This window comes from Petromyzon marinus, chromosome 41 (assembly GCF_048934315.1).
Source record: "Petromyzon marinus isolate PM22_M1 ecotype Great Lakes invasive population chromosome 41, UKy_Petmar_22M1.pri1.0, whole genome shotgun sequence".
NCBI lineage: Eukaryota > Metazoa > Chordata > Hyperoartia > Petromyzontiformes > Petromyzontidae > Petromyzon > Petromyzon marinus.
In genome coordinates this window covers 1,892,523-1,911,725 of record NC_133707.1, presented here as the reverse complement: position 1 = coordinate 1,911,725, position 19,203 = coordinate 1,892,523, and the positions used below count along the sequence as shown (strand labels likewise).

Sequence of the window (19,203 nt, the reverse complement as noted above, 5' to 3'; positions counted from 1 at the left end):
ATCTACATCATTAGACCTCCTTTGCCAGTACCAAAATATAAGAATAGTCACATGTTCATCATAGAAATACTCTTTGCTCCGTTTCACAGAATGGAGTAACATTGACCGTGAGCAGCACACACTGTGATTGGCTTTAGAAGTCACGTGTTCACCATAGAAATACTCTTTGCTCCGTTTCACAGAATGGAGTAACATTGACCGTGAGCAGTACACACTGTGATTGGCTTTAGAAGTCACATCTTCATCATAGAAATACTCTTTGCTCCGTTTCACAGAATGGAGTAACATTGACCGTGAGCAGCACACACTGTGATTGGCTTTAGAAGTCACGTGTTCATCATAGAAATACTCTTTGCTCCGTTTCACAGAATGGAGTAACATTGACCGTGAGCAGCACACACTGTGATTGGCTTTAGAAGTCACATGTTCATCATAGAAATACAAGAATGTTGTATTGTTTTTAATCGGGAATGTCGTGCAACATTTGAATGACGCAGCAGAGGTACCTGCATATATAAAATTATACCGTGGTACTTCCACTTTAGAAGTGGCTGCGTGATGTTGTTTCTTTTTACAATTGAGCTTCGTGGCACAATGCGTCACGGCGTGTCTCACCTGTGACATTACGAAATATATACGTCGCTCGCTAACTTTGGGTTCAACACGAAGGCTTTCGCGACCAATATCATCCATAATAGAGGTTTTTTGGGTGAGATCGCGTAAATATATAAATGTGCCGTCAAAACCCGCCACCACCCGACACAGCCAACTAGTAAGGGTTGTCACGTAAACAGAACAAGTTCAAAGGGCTCGCATAATGCGCTTAATGTATGTTGACTCAGTAATCCCCCCCACCCACCCCCCACTTTGCGCAAGAGCACAGAAGCGTGGTCACCACATCTACGTCTCTCTATAAGGAACGAAACAGGTGGACTTCTCCACAAATGTGGCTATCGCCTGATAAAGCTAGTTGTAATCACTGGCGAAACGTCGTACTCAGATTGTAAATGTTGTGGCTTGGCTCTCCAACACACCGGTTAGTGCTGCACTAGTGAAGAATGGGCCACGTTCTGTTTACGTGACAACCCTTACTAGTTGGCTGTGTCGGGTGGTGGCGAGTTTTAACGACACCTTTATATATTTACGCGATCTCACCCAAAAAAACCTCTCTATTATCGATAACTTTGGGTGTTCCCAGTGTTCGCTGAACATTTCTTCCATAAAAGGCATTCACGTGGATGTGTTTTTTTGAAGAAAATTTTATTTTTTGAACACTTTTACTTACTTCGTTATTTTATACATATAAACAAAGTTATTTTCACGCTGGTTTGCAGGGTTTTTTCCCCCAATCTAAAATAAGGCACAATCAATGTTGGGTTATTTACCCGGGTGTTTGGACCCAGAAGCTGTTATTGCAACAGTGGCTACAAGGGTTCCCTTTTATTAACTCTAAGAGGCCAGTAAATTCCACCGTAAACATCTCATTTGCCACCACGCACAAGAAACACCATTTATTTCGCACTCGACTGCGGCGATTCATTTGGCGACGCGATATAAACCTTGGGAAGAAACGTGAGTTGTCGTGCGACTGTGGCATTGTACAATATGTAACGCTTGGCAGGCACGTCCGCTAGGCCGTGGGCGATTGACGCGGCCCAGCTGCAGTGCGTTCGCCGCTCGTTGCAGGAGTAAATTGATAACAAATAATTAAACTTTATAGAGCGCCCTTAAACAATGGTTCTCAGGGCGTGAAACAAAAAAAAAGTTCACGGTTCACCAATCCAGCAACCGCCCTGGTTATTACCGCAGCGTGTATTAACCACGGTAATACTACGCGCAGTCTGCTTCGCAACGGACACTAAAGATCCCCTTGATGTAATTCGCGAGAGTAGGCCATTTGTGGGCAAGAGTCAGGATTCACATTTGCCCAAATTCGAAAATTACTCAATTGAGACTATACACACAGCAGCAATCATTGACCGCCCGGCCCCGAATGGAAGACTTTAAAATGAAACTCGTTCCTGGTCTCTTGAGTTCTCACCTGGTTAAACAAAATAAACTTGAAACTTTAAATACACAAACTCCTTCATTTTTGTACCTCCCAACTCCCAAAGCAAGAGAGCAAATAAATACATCAATTTGCCAGTCTGGCAGCAAGAGGCAGCAGCACACTGTTAAATGTTCCTTAAGTGACAAAGCACTGCTATCCTGCAACCTCCAGGCTGCATCTGCAGCTGTCTGAGCTACGTTCACCTTGAGCCTAGACGTCAAAAAAGACCCCAGAGGAGTGAAAGGATAAATCAAATTGTTTTTTAAAGCAACATGTTATAAATGATTTTCCCTGGCGCGATGAAAACATCTCGTGCGTCGACGCTCGATGGATCGCCGCATTGCAGGACCGTGAGAAGTGGCGACGGCTACGGGGAGGGAGGCTTTCATCCAGAAGTAGATCGACCAAGGTTGATGACGACGACGATGATGATGATGATGAAAACCTCACGACCGTGGCGGCGGTGGTGGCGGTGGTGGCGGCGGATCACTTGCGACGCGACGCGCACAAATTAGTCACCCGAGCCGACCGACCGCCTCGTAAATATCCCCCTTCACTCAGGGAGCACTCGGCAGGACTCGTTAGAAAGAGACCGGTCTGTTTCTCCGAATACTGAGGAACTCCATTGATGGGCGAATGTAAAAACGACGGTTGGCAAACGCACTTCGAGTGAAAAAAAAAAATCTGCTCTTGAGGCTAATTGCAAAAAAAAAAATCGTTGAAATAATAAATCAATTTAAAGGATTATTGTGCATAAAAGTGCCGTGTTGACTCCTTGTTTGCTTGTTTGTCCTCTTCCAACAGTTTTCCGGTCAACATGTCCTCTAGAAATGAGGGCTTCATTTCAGCTGCGTCTGTGGCTCGGACAAATATTTCCGCACCCAGCACACCGCGTCCAGTATACCGCTGAGTGTACCTCTCACTCACAGCGGTGGCTGCTCGTGAACGTGCCGACCCCAGTAAAACCAGCGACCCGGAAAGACATTCAGTGGTGAGAAACGAAGCCGCGTGAACGATGCACGGCGAGCAGACAACTCCGCTAGCCCCCCCCAGCTCCCGACTGCGATGTCCCAGCCTAGCGTCCAGTCAAAGTCACTTCCCGCTCAAATGAGCATTGAAAGCAATGGCGCTCATCATCTCCCGTTTACAACCATGAGGTGGTGGTGGAAACTCCGCATTCCTTGTCACCGGGTCGAGCCTCATCCATAGGGCAGTGAATCCTAACCTGGGGTACACCCGCCCCCTGTGGATGCGAGATGCCCTTTCTGGGGGTGCTAGGCGTGTCAGATTTGGTTTTAGAAGGTAAATCATCGAAACACAAGTTAGGCAGGAGCACGTAAGTACAACTACGTTGTTACATCGAACCTCTACGTTTATTCAAATGATTTATTGTTTCAACGATTCAGAACCAAAGGGGTGCAAAGCTGCAGTAAAGGTTAACAACCACTTCCGCACTGTGGTATGTGCACCTCCGATTGGCACGGATGGCCTACATACGGTGTGAGAAAAGTTCAAACGTACACACGTGCATATTCACCGAATTGACTCCGAAGGGATGATGGGACCGACGGCAACACCCAACCAGGAGTTGAACTCGCAACCTTCCGATTACGAGCCGCTTCGCTCTGCCGCTGGAGCCACGCGGCTGGTTAAAGCCTCGGTCGTAACAGATGAATACGCATGATAAGCTGATGTAAATTTATTATTTATGTTTACTTGTGGAGGTTTGTTTTAAATGCAGCATCAAGGAGCCCTTAGACACGGGGGGAGAGAGAGAGAGAGAGCGATGGTGGCTGATGCCAAGGAGAGACTGAGTTAAGCGTCATTCGCGGAGCATTTGTAACACAATATTGCAGCTGTAGATGATTTCACCCGGGGGACGGAGGGGAAGAGATACATCGGGAAGAAACGGGTGCCAAGAATATCTGATTTGGCTGCAGATTTATAGGTTAATTGCGTTTATAAAGGCAAGACCCAGAGAAGGGCACGGGGATGGGTGTCGGTAAATCCCTGCAGATGCTACTCCACAACCACATGGACCGACCGTGATTAACGAGAGAACGGCGAACATCGTTAGAATTCCGTTGCTACGGGCAATTTACAGTCACTCGCACTGAGCTTATTACCCAGCATTGCAGGCTATTATTCGATCCAGAATAACTTTGTCAGGAAGCAACTGATTAAGCCAAACTTTTACACTGACGCTGCAGGTTAATTTTGAAAAAAGTGGGGGGGGGGGGGGCGATGGTTGCCCTTAAGGTAAGATAAATTATGTCAGTCAGATGAAAGGCATCACGGTGATGTTATTACGTCCTCCAAGAAAGCTAAGCCTCAAACACTGCGTAGGAATGTGGAGAAAGTGTACTCAAGGATACGAGGAGCGGCTGCTATTTTACTGAAGTCGTGGGAGGATATGGAATCGGAGTAACTGGAGGAATCGCATGCGCAGGAGGAGGTGACACCCAACACTGCAATTTCCTGATCACCTACGACACCCGGCAAGCCCTCGTGATCCACCCGCCCAAGTACTATCCAGGCTTAAACCTGCTTAGCGTCTCAGATCCCACGAGATTGGGTACGTTGAGCGTGATTTGTTATAAGATATGCATGGGACCAAGAGCATAACCCTGGTCATCGATCATATTTATGGGTGGCGAGGAATGACTGAAATGCGATTGTGTGCCAGAGATGTCATTTATATTTAAGTGGATGGTGTTGCGTCCGCACAGTGGGACAGAGTTCCAGGCGATCAGTGCAGCTGCAGAAAAACGACACTTAGCCAGGACGTCATTTTGTGCGATGTCCTTTCACGTACAGGCCACATCGAATAAAGTCTCGAACATCCCTCTTTCGGATGCTCGAAATAGTTGGGCATATGCGAGACACCACTATAAACTATGTTTATATGAACACAAACATGCCCCTACACAAGCAACTACACTAATAAGGCATGCAACTATTTAAAAAAAAAAGTGCTTTGAAGTCAAAATTTTCTTTGAAGTGAAAGTCGCTTTGAAGTCAATGTATCAAGAGTTTTCAGTGCATTCACTCAACGTTATTAAGTGAATGTATCAAAGCATTTTGAGTTAATCCGTGTGGACACAATGCCTTACAGTGCTTCGTATTGCTCACGAGCATGGGCGCTCATACATTCCACTATCACAGAGGCAATGAAAACGCACAGGCTCTGCAATATTGACACTCCATCATTGTTAAGGCATTCTTCATGTGTGCACAAACTGACTATCACAATTTTTATTTTATTTTACCAGGTAAGGCCCACTGGAGCCTTATGTAGCCTTTTTTCAGAAGCGACCTGGCCACAAATGATAGCTAAACGAAGTTGGTCATCATGTGGAAATGTATAGCAGCCAAATATTCTAAGCGCATGTTGATTCTAAATGTGGAGGGAAAAAACGGAGGACCTGGAGAAATATCCACTCAACCATGGGGAGAAAGAGACATGCAAACTCCAAATACACAGGTGTCAGGGTCGGGATCGAACCCACAACCTCCTGTATACCAGGCGAGCGAGTTAACAACTCACTGCAACAGCTCTGGCCACATGACTGTGTCTTCACTTTGTAAAGCTAGTTTCTGCTGTGACCATGGTCCACATCAGAACATCAACAAGCCGATAAGCGCATCTCCTTCATAAATGAAAAAAATTAAGACACAAGCCACAGTTCGATTGTAGCCATTCAACCCAAACTCTGGGCCATATAGAAAACCCACTGTAGCCTGCGCTCCTTCAACGGAGAAGGAGGAATAGCAAAACAACACGGACTCTCTCCTGAAGCCCTCTCGTCGTGGCTAACAAACCTCGACATTGGGTATTTAGCTGCTCATCAGTTTGCCATACACAAGAATAGAATAGCTGGGCATAATCTCCGAATGCCCTGCTGCTGGGCAGCGATGCATGTGTGTCTGTGGGGAGTGCGGCTGCGATCTCACTGTTGTGGATGAGAAGATGCCGCTGCAGGGAGAAGGGCGTGCGGAAGAGGGCCTTGCATTCCTCGCACTGGAAGGGCCGCTCCTCCGAATGCGTCTTGCCGGGAACGTGGAGAGGTAAATAAAAAAAAACAGCGGACAAATAAAAAACATTTTGTAAAATAAGTCGGAACAAATGGCGTGGTCACGTCCGTACGTATATTGAAATTATTTCGCACCGTACGTAGCCAACCGTGCTAATCGGAGGTACAGCGGTTGAAACGATGTACAACCGTACACGCGTGCAAGGAATGCAATAGTGGTTGTCAGTTGCGGTCGCCATCAAATATGCGCCCTGCTGACTGAGTGTACTGACAATTATAGATGCCACAGGTATTTACTGGGAAAGCTGTTCAACATATGTACGTGCTCAAAATAATTGTCGGTAAAAACATCACGTTATTTAATTCATGAAAAAACACGTAAATATACTTCGTAAAAAAAAATTATTACCGAAAAACCGCGAAGAGGTTTTCATAATTGTTCATGTTGTTTATTACTGGGGTGCCATGGTGGCGAGATGTTAACTACCTCGCCTGGCACACACAAGGTCATGGGTTCGATCCCAACTCTGACGCCTGTAAATTTGGAGTTTGCAAGTTCTCCATGGTTGTGTGGATTTTTCTCCGTTGTTTCCCTCCACATTTAGAAACACGCGTTTAGAGTACTTGGCTGCTACAAATGTCGACATGATAAGCTGCTTTGCTGAGCGATTAGTTGTGGCCATGTCGCTTCTGAAAAAGAGCTATATAGCTCAGTGGGCCTTACCTGGTAAGATAATCGTTTTTTTTAGTTTTCAACATAGTTGCACGCTGCTGACGAGACTCAAGTAAAGTAAAAAAAAAACACTGGTCCAGTGTTCGCCGCGCATAATTAAATCATCATCAATCCACTACTGGATAAAGGCCCTTCCCAGGCGCTTACGATCACGCGTCGTAACAATCCACGCAGCACCTGCGCACGAACTGATTTCATCGCTCCACATTCCAATCCTTCTAGTCATGACATGTCCTGCTTCTCTTAACATATTGAATGATGTCATTAAACCTGCACATGTTCTCTCACCCACGTAATCACACGCTGCTGGCACACAGTGGTCTGGCAGAGCTCTACAGTTAACTGACCAATTGTTCGTTTGTTTTGTCGATGAAACGGAGCCCTTAGCTGTATTTGTTGACGCTACATTAGCCAGATAGAACGTTTCCTGCACTCACCAATGTTCTGGGTTAGACTTTAGTTTCACTTTTGTAAAGCAAGGGGGGTGGGGGAGGTGAGCGCTGATGGAGTGGTTAGTGCACTGCGCTTAGTTTGATTCCCGGCCATGGCTCAAAACAGCAGCGAGTGATATCTGAACAGATTCTGAGCACCCTCATCTCGAACGCACATACTGACCAGCGTGGTGAAGTATGGTGGAACAAGACTCATGATCGACAAGGTGTGGGAGGAAATTCTTCTAGCAGTGGACTGATAAACGACTGGGTATTATTGGTATCATTATTCAAGCCAATAATAAGGATTTACATTTATACTGGCGATTGCTTAACCGATTCCCATTCCAATGACATATGTGTACGTCGATGTTGTTCTTACGGTTCCGTTCCTCCAAAGAAAAACTCTGACGTACACGCACGTCATCCGAACGGATTCGGAAGAAAGAAGAAAAGAAAATCACTTTAATGGTACCGAGGCTCCCACAAGGCCACGCGGGAGGATGTGTAGCACAGTTTGGCGCGTGCTATCATAGAGTGCGGTCGTGTCACTACAGCTCTCTGCGGTTGAGTAAAATGTATTCAAAAGCAACGGCGTTACTACGCCTCCCGAAATAAAATTAACGCTGAGCCGCTTGCGCTGTCCAGGATTCAGCGGTGAACAGGAAACCCACTCTACAACTTGCAGACGTCTTGGAACGATGGTAAAGGGTTAATTGCAGCAGCGAGGGGCTGCGTCCTCTCCACGGCGGAGAGATAATGATGAGACGCGGCCCTCCACTCACGACGGGACCCCTTGAGCAGATCCCTCCCTCCAACAGAACGACGCCGCACCCCAAACGGGAGCGCAGCGTTGGTTTTCCAGGGCGGTTTTGGTCTCAACTTCCACGTGGAGTGAAGTTAACCTTTCCTCGTCTCTCTCCTCTCCTGCTATTATCACGTGGTATCTTTCTCCCTCCCCACCACCCCCATCCGTCGCGCCAGCTCTTCTCTAATTTTATCGTCGCAAAATAATCGTGCTGCGTACCGTGTTGGGGTTTTTTTGTCGCCTAACGAACCAGCAGCCATGTCTAACAGAGAGGGCCGTTGCCCAAGAGCGTCCGGCAGTTCATCGCCAATGGCTCTGCTGATGAACACGTTGAATGTCGATTCCGGTCCGGAGTTTGCTTGTGTTTTAAGCCTGATGCTGGCCGAAATTATGCACTCTCAGAAGGTCCTGTGGCTGATGGGAGGTGTAAAAAATATACACCGTTTTTTTCTTCCCTGGACACAAACATTGGAAGGATTGAGCCTCATATTTTTATACCACTGATGGGGAATGCAGTGGGTTATGTTGATATGCTCGCTGTCTCCCCACTTGCCGTATGCTTTGGTTGCTGTGCTGTTGCTGAAAAGGATGAAGAAAATGGGACATGGCATCTGAATCCCCAGAGAAACCCCTCCTCCCTGCACTGGTAAACAAGGGCTTCTCGAACACATAGCACTCGCAGATTTCAAATCCCAAGCAATGTTGTCCGGACAATTCAAGGTTTTAGGGGTAAGTCAGCTGCTCTGACAGTTGTCTTAAATCCCTGCAGAGTCTGGTTTACGTTGCTGTAAAGATAATGTGGCTGCTTGAATGCCCATTGTGTGACTACTTCAGTTTGTGGCTTTAAATTAACCACATAGCCACGGTAACCATATGGTGTTGCTGTTCCAACTAAGACACATACAAAAAAAACGGTGGTTTGCATTCAAGCTGTGTTTGCTTTACACAAATTGTATCGAGGCATTTGTGAAATTCCTGCCACTTGACCAAAGGCATGTGGTGCAACAGGAGGGTTTCACGTGGCTGACCAGGACATCGAGACAGCAGCGTCCCCTGGCTAAGCCATGCTATACAGACACACTAAGTGGTCTTCACACCAAAAACCCTTCCTCTAATAACATGGCAAAGCAGAGACTGACCAAACAAGGCCACAAAACTGCTCACCAATACGTAGAACCTGCACATTTTTACGTAAAATGACACGTCACTAAACTACATCAATTAAACTCTTTGGTTCTTTTGGTAAAGTCACGTATATGAATAATAATAATGAAAATAATAAAATGAAAATAACTAAATTAAATCACGACGTTTCGGGCGCAACACAAGCGTCCGGCATCAGGTGGGAAGCTTGTGTTGCGAAAACTTCAAATCTACATCAATTATTACAAAAAAAATTGAACAACGTGCTCACGACACCTTACTTGGTTCTCACCTCGTAGTAGAGGGACGGCGACACGTAACGGCACAATGCCACATTTCTGACTCGCTGGAAACTGTGGAATATGCGGCTACGTGAAGAGGTTGGATTTGTGTTTGCGAGGAAGACCTGAGCAACCAGTCACGTATGAGCGAGAGGCTACATATATCATCAATCATCATCATTCTCCGCGAACTATCCATTGCTGAATGAAGACCTCCCAAAGTTATACACCATCTCTCCACTGTCTCCTGATGCAACGGTTCATCTTGGTTTTGTACCCGAGCTGATGAAGCTGATTTGGCCACAAAGACAAAGACCCCACCCGTATAGCCTTAACAAGCTGTTGGGGCAAGTGCTGTTAGCGAGCACCTATGAAGGCTGGCACGGCACACGAGGGGGTGGGTGGCCAACACCACGCCGGGTCACTTTTATCTCCCAAGTGACGATGTTTAGACACCGCACCATGTACTCAATTGAGGCAGAATCGACTTAGGGGAGTCCCAGGACTGGATCAGATAATCGTCACCGGTGTTGGCCGTGAGCGGGAATCGAACTCGAGTCGCTGGGTTCGTAGCGCAGCGCGCTAACCGCTACACCACCGCTCCCCACGCACACTCACAATACAAGATCAAGATGCCACATAGGCCTAAGCCACCACCGCACCTCACCAACGTTGTCTACTGTCCACCAGATTCCGCAGCTGCTGCTGCTGCACGGTAGACACGCAGCGACCTCCACGCCCTGCCCCGATAGTCTCCCACTGTCCGCTCTGAGCTCTTTCCCTCGGTCGCCACACTCGTGGAAACAATAAGAACATGGCTTCACAATATCGCTGTGGGTGGCTTTCAAACGTGGCAATAAGGTTCTGACGCAGCGCACAATGACCACGCTGGCGAGCTTTTGACGCGGATTTGGATTTTGCCACCAATGTTACGATTAGCAATTCTTGGTTCTCAATTAGCTCCAAAAAAAATTCCTCCACATTGCCAACGTTTTGTCTGTGTGCTTTGTGGTGTAGAAAGACGTTTTATGAACATAATGCGATTCATAATATTATGAACAAAGATGTCACGTGAACAAACTTGCCAATTTATGACTACAAACGATTCCATTGGGGTCTTCTTCCCTGTCCCCTTTACAGTGTCCGATGAGCTTTTCCGTATTTTTACCACGGTAAATTGCCGAGCGGGCGAGGCTAGCGAACCATCCACCGCGTTAATACTGAGCTCTGATGCAAGTGCGGTGACAGAAGCAGTAGTTGGCATGAAGATTGCGGCTGAATGCAAAGACAACGCCTCGCTCTATGCGACCGAGGACACTGCACGAAAGGGAATATAACATGAACTATAAACTGAACTTTAAACTACTTTTTATGATTATTACCAATGTAAGGTTTTGCTGAAAATAAGTTTGGAAGTCGATCACGGCCGAGACAGCGTTTTGCGACAGTTTGATTGCAATTTTCTTTTTTTTTAACAAATTAAGCTTTTGAAATGGTTAACAGATGCCACAGGTATATGGGTGGTAAGCAGCAGAAAAGTTGTACCTTCACGCTGTCACAATTACACAGACAGCATGAGTGCTATTACGTATATTAAAAATAAAACGCAGGCATCTAATTTGCCAACGTTTTTGTTCATTGAAAGAGAATCCACATATAATCAAAATATTGTAATTGAGGCCAGAATACAAATTAACCGTTAATTGGATAATTACTTCCAAAAGAAATTAAAACTACCTTGAACAATTAATCAACCTTCATGAAGATCAGATGGCCAGATGGCGTAAAAAAATAATTGATTATTCAAGTTTCGGTTGTAAAATATCTGTTGACAGTCAGAATTGATGAGGCTGGTTGTAATTACCGGCACAACGTCAAACTCGAATTGTAAATGTCGTCGTGGGATTACTCTCCAACACACCGGTGTGCTGAACTAGTGACTAATTGGCATGTCTTGTTCACGTGACAAACCTTACTAATTGGCTGTTTCTGGTGGTGGCGGGTTTAACAACACGTTTATGTTTACGCGATCTAACCCAAAAACCTCTTTTATGGATGATATCGGTCGCGTAAGCCTACGTGTTAAAATGCACAACAAACCAAGTCACTGCAAACACAATTACAAGTCACCGGTAAGTTACAAGACATTGATTCCTGCAGTCACGAAAGCTTCAAATCAAGAAGACATTGGGAAGTTCACCAGCAATTGTTTGAGCAGAGATAACTCTGCTGATGATACACCTGAATGCCGAAATAGGTCCTGGGTTTGTTTTTAATTAAGGCAATGATGCTGACAGGGAAAAAACATTTAAAACCATTTTTTTTTATTTTACCAGGTTAGGCCCACTGAGCTATATAACTCTTTATTCAGAAGGGATCTGGCCAGAAGTGATAGCTCAACAAAGTGGCTTATCACGTAGAAATGTATAGCCACCCAAATATTCTAAACACGTCGCTTCCAAATGAGGAGTGGAAAACTGGAGGACCCGGAGATAAACGAGTAAAAAGCCGCACTTCCAGAGGGCCGTGCGGCCAATGGGCTGCAGCCGTATTGTCTGCTTATTTTATTTAGTTACAAAACAATGTGGTTTTATAAATCCAGCAACTGTGACGTTTTTTACATTCCATCTTTTAGCGAGGGACCACACGATAATTTTCAAAGGCTATTTCAAATATCCTGCCGTGAGATAATATAGCTCGGGATAGATAGCAATAGCACAAGAAATAAACAGAATAGAATTTAAAGCAAGCAGATGTGTTCCTTCGAAGACGGGAGGAATAGGCTGGCGACACTATCTCAGAGGTCAAGCAGAAGAGATCGCGAGGAGAGAGGACATCTGGAGAGAAGGGCGGATGAAAAAAACTCATTTGGCAGCGGTGTCTTAGAGAGACGGCGACAAGGAGTATACGTCAAAGGGAGAGGACAAAACACAAGGTTGCCTCTCAGAAGCAGAGCTTGAATGTGAAGAAGATCCAGCCAGAAAAAATATACTATCAAGTTTCTTCATCCATCTTGGCGATGTGCGTACGCGGAGATAATTATAAGGATAATAAATTGAGCACGAATGTTTGTGCCCGGCACAAATAGACTGCTCCTGATAGAGTACAGCTTCACAGCCAACCTTGAGTTATCTTGTCTCACGATTCAATGAGATGGGTGACTTATGGTTCCAGCTCCTGCTGTGTGTGGAGTGTATCGCTCACAGATAAGCTTTGAACGAAGAGTGGTGCGCTAATCCGGGGTTCAATCATTTATTTCCTAACTAATGTTCGTGAACCATTCATCTGCAAGTTTTAGAGTCTGGGTCAATAGTTCCTCGGGTAGATTATTCGGCTGTGAAACTGGCTCGGTGACACAGAAGTTGACCTTTAAAACTATTTTTAGAGTTTATCAAGATATTAGAATCTTTCCCCATTGTTTCAACTGCCGCGCCGGGAGATTGAATGGAACCGGTGACCTCTGTGCTACCCGTAACACCACCGTACGACACTGGCCTCACACAACGTCTGAATCTGGTTCTGGAGCAAGCAGGGCCAGAGGCGGGGATAATGACGTCAGGGGGCATCACGGTGGTGAGATGTTCACGACAACGACTGGTATGCAGGAGATCATGGGTTCGATCCCAACCCTGACACCTGCATATTTGGAGTTTGCGTCTCTCTCCCCATGGTCGCGTGTATTTTTCTCGGGGTCCTCCAATTTTTCCCTCCAGATTTAGAATCAACGTGCGTTTATAGAGTATTTGGCTACTGTAGATTAACACGTGATAAGCCACTTCATTGAGCTATAATTTTTGATAGTCAGGTGGCTTCTGAAAAAGAGCTATATAGCTCAGTGGTTCTTACTTGGTAAAATAAAAAAGTACAGTCGATAGTCAATTATATCTGTCCATTACACTATGACGTAAGCGGCATAACCATGTGATGGCACGACTTCTACAGCCAAAAGAACAACCCGGGCTCCTTCTGAGCCACGCCAGGCTGGCTCAACAAGTGCCCGGCACGGCTCGGTTTTTCTAGTGGAAAGAGAGGCTGGGATCACCCCCACGGCTTTTACGAGAACAAATTTCCCGGCGAGGCAGCGGGGGCTATCGATCGAGAGTTCTGCTCGCATACCAGCCGAGGGAGTTAACATCTCGCCATCTCGGCACCACGGCACCGTAATGGTTGGCACGCTACTGGAATTGCAATCCAGAGGTCAGTCGCTGGTTCGATCTCCCGGAGGGGCGGTTGACGTAATGTGCAAGATTCTTAAAACCCCACCGCCTCTCCGTTCAACCCAGCACTGTTAGTCAATTGGCAGGTCGCATGCAGTGGGATGAAGTGCCTAAAGAAGTAGAGTAGGCCAAATAATTTGTATCGGGGCTATCTTGAGTTCCCTGTAGTGGAGGCCCGTCTGAAAAAAATGGGCCGAGCTCGTAATGTTAGAACACAAAAGTTGTCACCTTTACACAAAGCTGCAGACAAAACCCTAGAGTGGTACAATCAGAGAATATGCCTTAACCTTATTTAAGACTGGGAGATGTAAGCATGTGGTTGGATGATTTAATCACGTGTTTATTTTTACCTTTGTTTTGCTCTAAAACACTGTCCTTGTATGTCTTATACACTGCATTCTGTTATTATCATAGACATCAGAAACTGCTGCTGAAATTCTTTGCTTGCCTCGAGCAATAGATGCATTTTGAGATTTTGTTTTAAAATCGCACGAATGAATATAAATCGGCGGACATTTAGACAACAGATTGATTCCAAAGACAGCGCACAGATGGGGCTCGTATTCTGCGACGGATAAGGCGGCGTTTTTTTTTTTTCTCACTTCACAATCGGGTGGCCTCGTCTTGACGGTGAAAAATCACTCACGTGGAGGGAATCGTGCCGTCAGCATGTGGACAACCGCAGTTCCCCAGCGGCCCACCTGCTGTGGATGTAGCCACCGGGAGGGCATGTTCGCGCGCCGGATGCTCTTTGGCAAAAGATGCAGATGCAAACCGAGGCAACTGATGCTCGTGTGCTGTTCGAATATAAAGCACCCAGATTCTCGCGAACTAGTGCACCGTGTGCGAAGGTAATGGTTGAAAGCCCGCAACGACTTGTTCACACCGCCGCTGCCAGACGCGCCACGCTAGCTGGATGAGAGCTCCCGGGGTGTTCTTGCCTACTCTTCCACGCCCTGGCAAAACGACAGCCTCTCCCGAACACCGACAAAAGTGGGAATCAGAATCTGATGAGCCACCAAGCTCTTTTTCACAGGTGCCCAGCGGGTGTCCAACAAAGGGCACACCGCGATGGTGCTGGGACGTCACGACGTGCCAGCAGCCTCTCGGAATCGGTGATTCCGTTGAGCGAGCGGTTGGAAGGAGAAAAAAAAAGGAAAAGCGAGGAAGCCAAAGGGAAGGCATCGTTCGGGGGGGACCGGAGCAACGCCGCCCGACCTGCCACTCTGCAGGTCCCAAGCCCGCACGGGTTGCTGGGGGTCACGCGCGCCTCCTCAAGGGTACCCCGACGATGAGATCGGTCGCGGGGACATGCACGTATGCGTGTCGGACCTCTTTCAGACAACCATGCGGGGGAAGGGCAACGAAACTAAACGCGAAAAGCAGCTATAAAAGAAATGAGTTTTCAATTGAAATTTAATAGTGCACAGCTTCAGTGGCTTCCTTAATATTGAAAGGAAGAGGGTTCCAGATGGCCGCAAGAAGCGCATCTGAAAGCGTGCGATGCACTACTCGTCTTTCGTCGATGGTTACAAGTAGTAAAAGTAGTTCCACACTCGCTAGACGTTTTGGAAGAGGTAGGAGTACCCACACTTTACCCCACCTCACACGACCCAGACGATCAACTAACTGCGGTGTAACAATTATTCCACTGGATCGAAAAAGGTGGGGGATGGGAGTTAATAAACTTGCACCGTTATTTTAATTGCCGCGCCGGGAGATAAACTCTGAATGCAGTGCGCTCACTTATTGGGCCACGGCAGCATTCCACACGACGTAGCCATGCGATATAGCTTTCATTGTCACAGGCAAGGCACTTCAGGCAGAGTGGATTGTTCACACATTGTGAGGGCCATCATTTTCGGAAAAAAAGACATTTTTATCTTCCAAGCCAAGCTCTTGTACCTCCTGTGAGCGCAGCTGAAAGAATGAGCACCTAGAAGCAAACAGCGCGGAAAGCGATGATACAGTATCTCCTTTGGACCAATGACATTGAGGCAGAGTTAACCTCGAAAAAACGGGCTTTGATAATTAAAAATAAAACCTGCGTAGGTGCTCCGTGAAGATCGTACAAATCTCGCCGTCGACAGGAATATGAGATAGCGGCTTCAGGACCGGTAACTCGAGCGATGCGGCTGGCTTCGGAACAAGGTTGAGGAACTTCACTTTGAAGGTGAGCCCGCCGCCCTGGAATTATTTTTGCTCGCTTCAGTGGCGCCCCCCACCCCCCCCCCCCCCCCCCGTAGCGCGTGGGCCCATAGATGTGAAGTGGACACGGGGAAAAGAAGTCTCCAGTAAAAAAAAAAACATCCTTCTCTTGCGCACGTATTATTTATTCAAACTGTTGTGCAGATGTACGCTTCGCTGGATTTCGAGACTTGGCTGAAGTGAACACCCACTGGGGTCTACGTCTCTGTGATGTGCAATGCAGATGGGGAGAATGAATGTACGAGACTCACAAACACATAGGAGACTCGCAGACAGAGGGACAGGCACAGGGGTGAGAGAGAGAGAGGAACATATTAAGATGCAGCTGAGAAACATGTGCAGGACAAGATCAGCTTAGTGTGAGACAGTATCGTTCATTGTTGCGGATTATTTAGGAGGTAAAATAAAAACGGACAGCAAATGTTCAAAATGCTTCTTCTGAAATCTTTATTAAATGCGCTCACAGCATCTGGCCCGTTGGCTCAGCGGTTGAGCGAGCAACTTCACAATCGTAAAGTTGCGAATTAAAAATCCAGGCTAAGGGGGGGGGAGGGTGGTCAACTCAGCCTATAATCCTTGCGAGGGTTGATCAAATGAGGATCACATCGTGGGGAAGTCAAACGGTAAATTACAAATCTAAACTATTTTAATTTTTACCAGGTAAGGCCCACTTAACCCTGTAGCTCTTTGTCAGAAGCAACCTGGCAACAAAAGATTGCTCAACGAAGTGGCTTGTCGCATAAAAACGATAGCAGTCAAAATCGTCTGAACGTACCTTTCTAAATGTGGAGGGAAAAACGGGAGGGCTCGGAAAAAAATCCACGCGATCACGGGGAGAACACGCAAACTCCAAAAATACAGGCGTCAGGGTCGGGATCGAACCCACGACCTCCTGCATACCAGGCGAGAGGGTTAACATCTCCTAGCCACCGCGGTGCCCTGGTGGCTGTCCTATGCATAAATTGACCTCAAGCCATAGGGACTGGGGGCAGTAGAACAGGAGGTGAGCACCGACTGAATCAATGCTCATTTGTGAAATAAGTCACGTTGACTCTCTTGGCCATTTGCAGAGCATCTCCGCTGGGGTTGCCCAGATGTTCCCGATGCTAGTCAGGCTGGCGAGGACAGCTGGGGCGACTTGTTATTCTTCGTTGGATGCCACGACTCTCGTCTCTCTCCACCTTCGTCTGTCCCCAGGGACGGATCTTCGTAACGGTGTGAAATTTTTAAAAAAAACATCAAACAAACTCACAACCGGTAGGACCTGCGGTGCCGCCCGCCCCCCCCCCCCCCCATGCCCCGTACCTTCTTGTGGTTCTTGTAGACGTTGCGGTGTGCGAATCCCTTGCCACAGAGCTTGCAGGTGTAGGGCTTGTCGACGCTGTGGATCACCTTGTGCGACGCCACCTGGTCCAGCCGCTTGAAGGACTTGCCGCACACCTCGCAGCTGAACGGCCGCTTCTCTGTCCACCACACGGGATCGCGCACCTCGCGGTTACAGCGTTCACGAGAGCGTCGCGCTCACGCGACCTCGTTACAGTTCACGCGGTCGAGCAAGCGGCGCGGCTAGCAACGGCCGCGCGGGTAACGTGGAAAATATATCGACATTCACACGGAGCAAATGGCAGTCACATCCAATCACGCTCTTTTCTTGCCGTAAGAGTTAAACTTGTGCTTGTAACTACAAACAACACTGTGAGACTACCCAGTAAACCAGTCAAAGTTGGGCCAATGTTGGCAAGCGGTTGTGACCGTTGGACCAACGTTGACCCAACGTTCCATGTTTACTTGGTATACGGTTTCATAGTCTAAAAAGTCAAAGCGATTTCCATGCTCGCCTCCCACTTAAAGCTCCGCAAGAGCCAGCGGTGGAGATTCCACGTTAATCTGGTGAGGGGGGCGAGTCTCTCCGTAGGACAACCACTGTCGACTCCCCCTCACAGTGGTACCTCACTTCAACAACACCAGAGGGATGATGGGCCGACTCAACTCCCGACCAGAATTGTAACTGGAAAACCGCGCGATTGGCGCGCCGCCTGCCCTACCTACCCACGGCCACTCAAGTTAAGCGGTTGGCGGGTGACTCCTAAAACTCGGGTCTGCCGGGGTTTAAGTGGGGCGAGCGAGTCGACCACCGGCGTCACAACTCCCACCCCCGACGAGACCCCTCGGCGAGCTCCAAATATAGAACGTGACTGATCGTTCGAAAACCCGTGCTTCGGTTCTTGCAGGTAATGCGTGCGGTCGTAGAAAAGATGAAAAAAAATGAAACCCACCCACACTGACGCAGACATACACAAGACTGTCGACACGATGGGGCCGTTTAACCCACCGTCCCATTTGTTGCCAGAGCAATCAGGAGGAATCTAAAGCTCCGCTGATGAAGCGAAGCATCGTAAAACATGTCACGTGTGCAGGGGAAGAGGGTCGGGATTTAGTCCTGTTAAACATCTGCATTCGACCAGCCCAGCCAGGGCAGAGAGCGATGTCTGAGGAAAACACAAGGCGGTGGTGACACGGGTAAAAAAAAAAAGTTATCTTTGGTTTGATCGTAAAAAAGCAGAGGTAATAAAAACGGCAAGGAAATAATTTTGTTTATGCACGAGCACAATCAAGAACAATAACGCCGTGCTACCTTAAATGGAATATATATAATAGACAAAGTTCCAGGCAATGGCCCTCTTTTTAATAGCACCTTCTTCATGTGCTATGAAGACGAGCCATTTCCCGAAAAGTCACCGATTTTATAGATTGTGTGGAACGTGGTAAAGGTGGAGCCCGGCAAATTGCCTCCTCGTGCCACTGCTGGCAGCAGAAAGGCCTCCAGCACAGAGACCTCCAACAGAGCCCTTCTGGAAGAGGGGGGGGGGAGTACCCACACTTTACCCCACCGCACGCAGGCACTCAACTTGCCGATCAGCTAACTGTGGTGGAACCCGTTTACACTGCTGGGTGGAAATGGGTGGTGGTGGCGGGGAGTGGGGATTTTAGGAACTTGTTACAATGTTTCAAATGCCGCACCGGGAGATGGAATTGAACACGCTGGATGGCAAGTCCGGTGTGTTGACCATCACACCACTGTGGCAGCGTGCGCTGTTTGAATGTATGTGTAGATGTTGAACTTCTTTCGCACCGTACGTAGCCAACCGTGCTCATCGGAGGTGTGCGGGGGGCGGGGAAGGACAACAGACTAAGCGCAGACGTCGACAAAGGCACACACACACATAGACACAGAGGCACACAGACACAGACCCACAGTGTTTATCTAAATCCTAAAATAGGCTCTAAAAAGTAGGCT

General features: G+C 47.4%; 1 protein-coding gene across 1 annotated transcript in view; it reads right to left on the bottom strand.

Moving 5' to 3' along the window:
• The window catches only part of PRDM5 (PR/SET domain 5), a 135,651-nt gene that overhangs the window by 47,511 nt on the left and 68,937 nt on the right, over positions 1-19,203 (bottom strand). Inside the window, exons 10-11 of the mRNA XM_032969301.2 lie at positions 17,211-17,368; positions 6,005-6,098 (exon numbers count right to left, since the gene is read on the bottom strand). Coding sequence (XP_032825192.1) covers positions 6,005-6,098; positions 17,211-17,368 — 252 coding nt within the window. The remainder of the gene's footprint in view (positions 1-6,004; positions 6,099-17,210; positions 17,369-19,203) is intronic.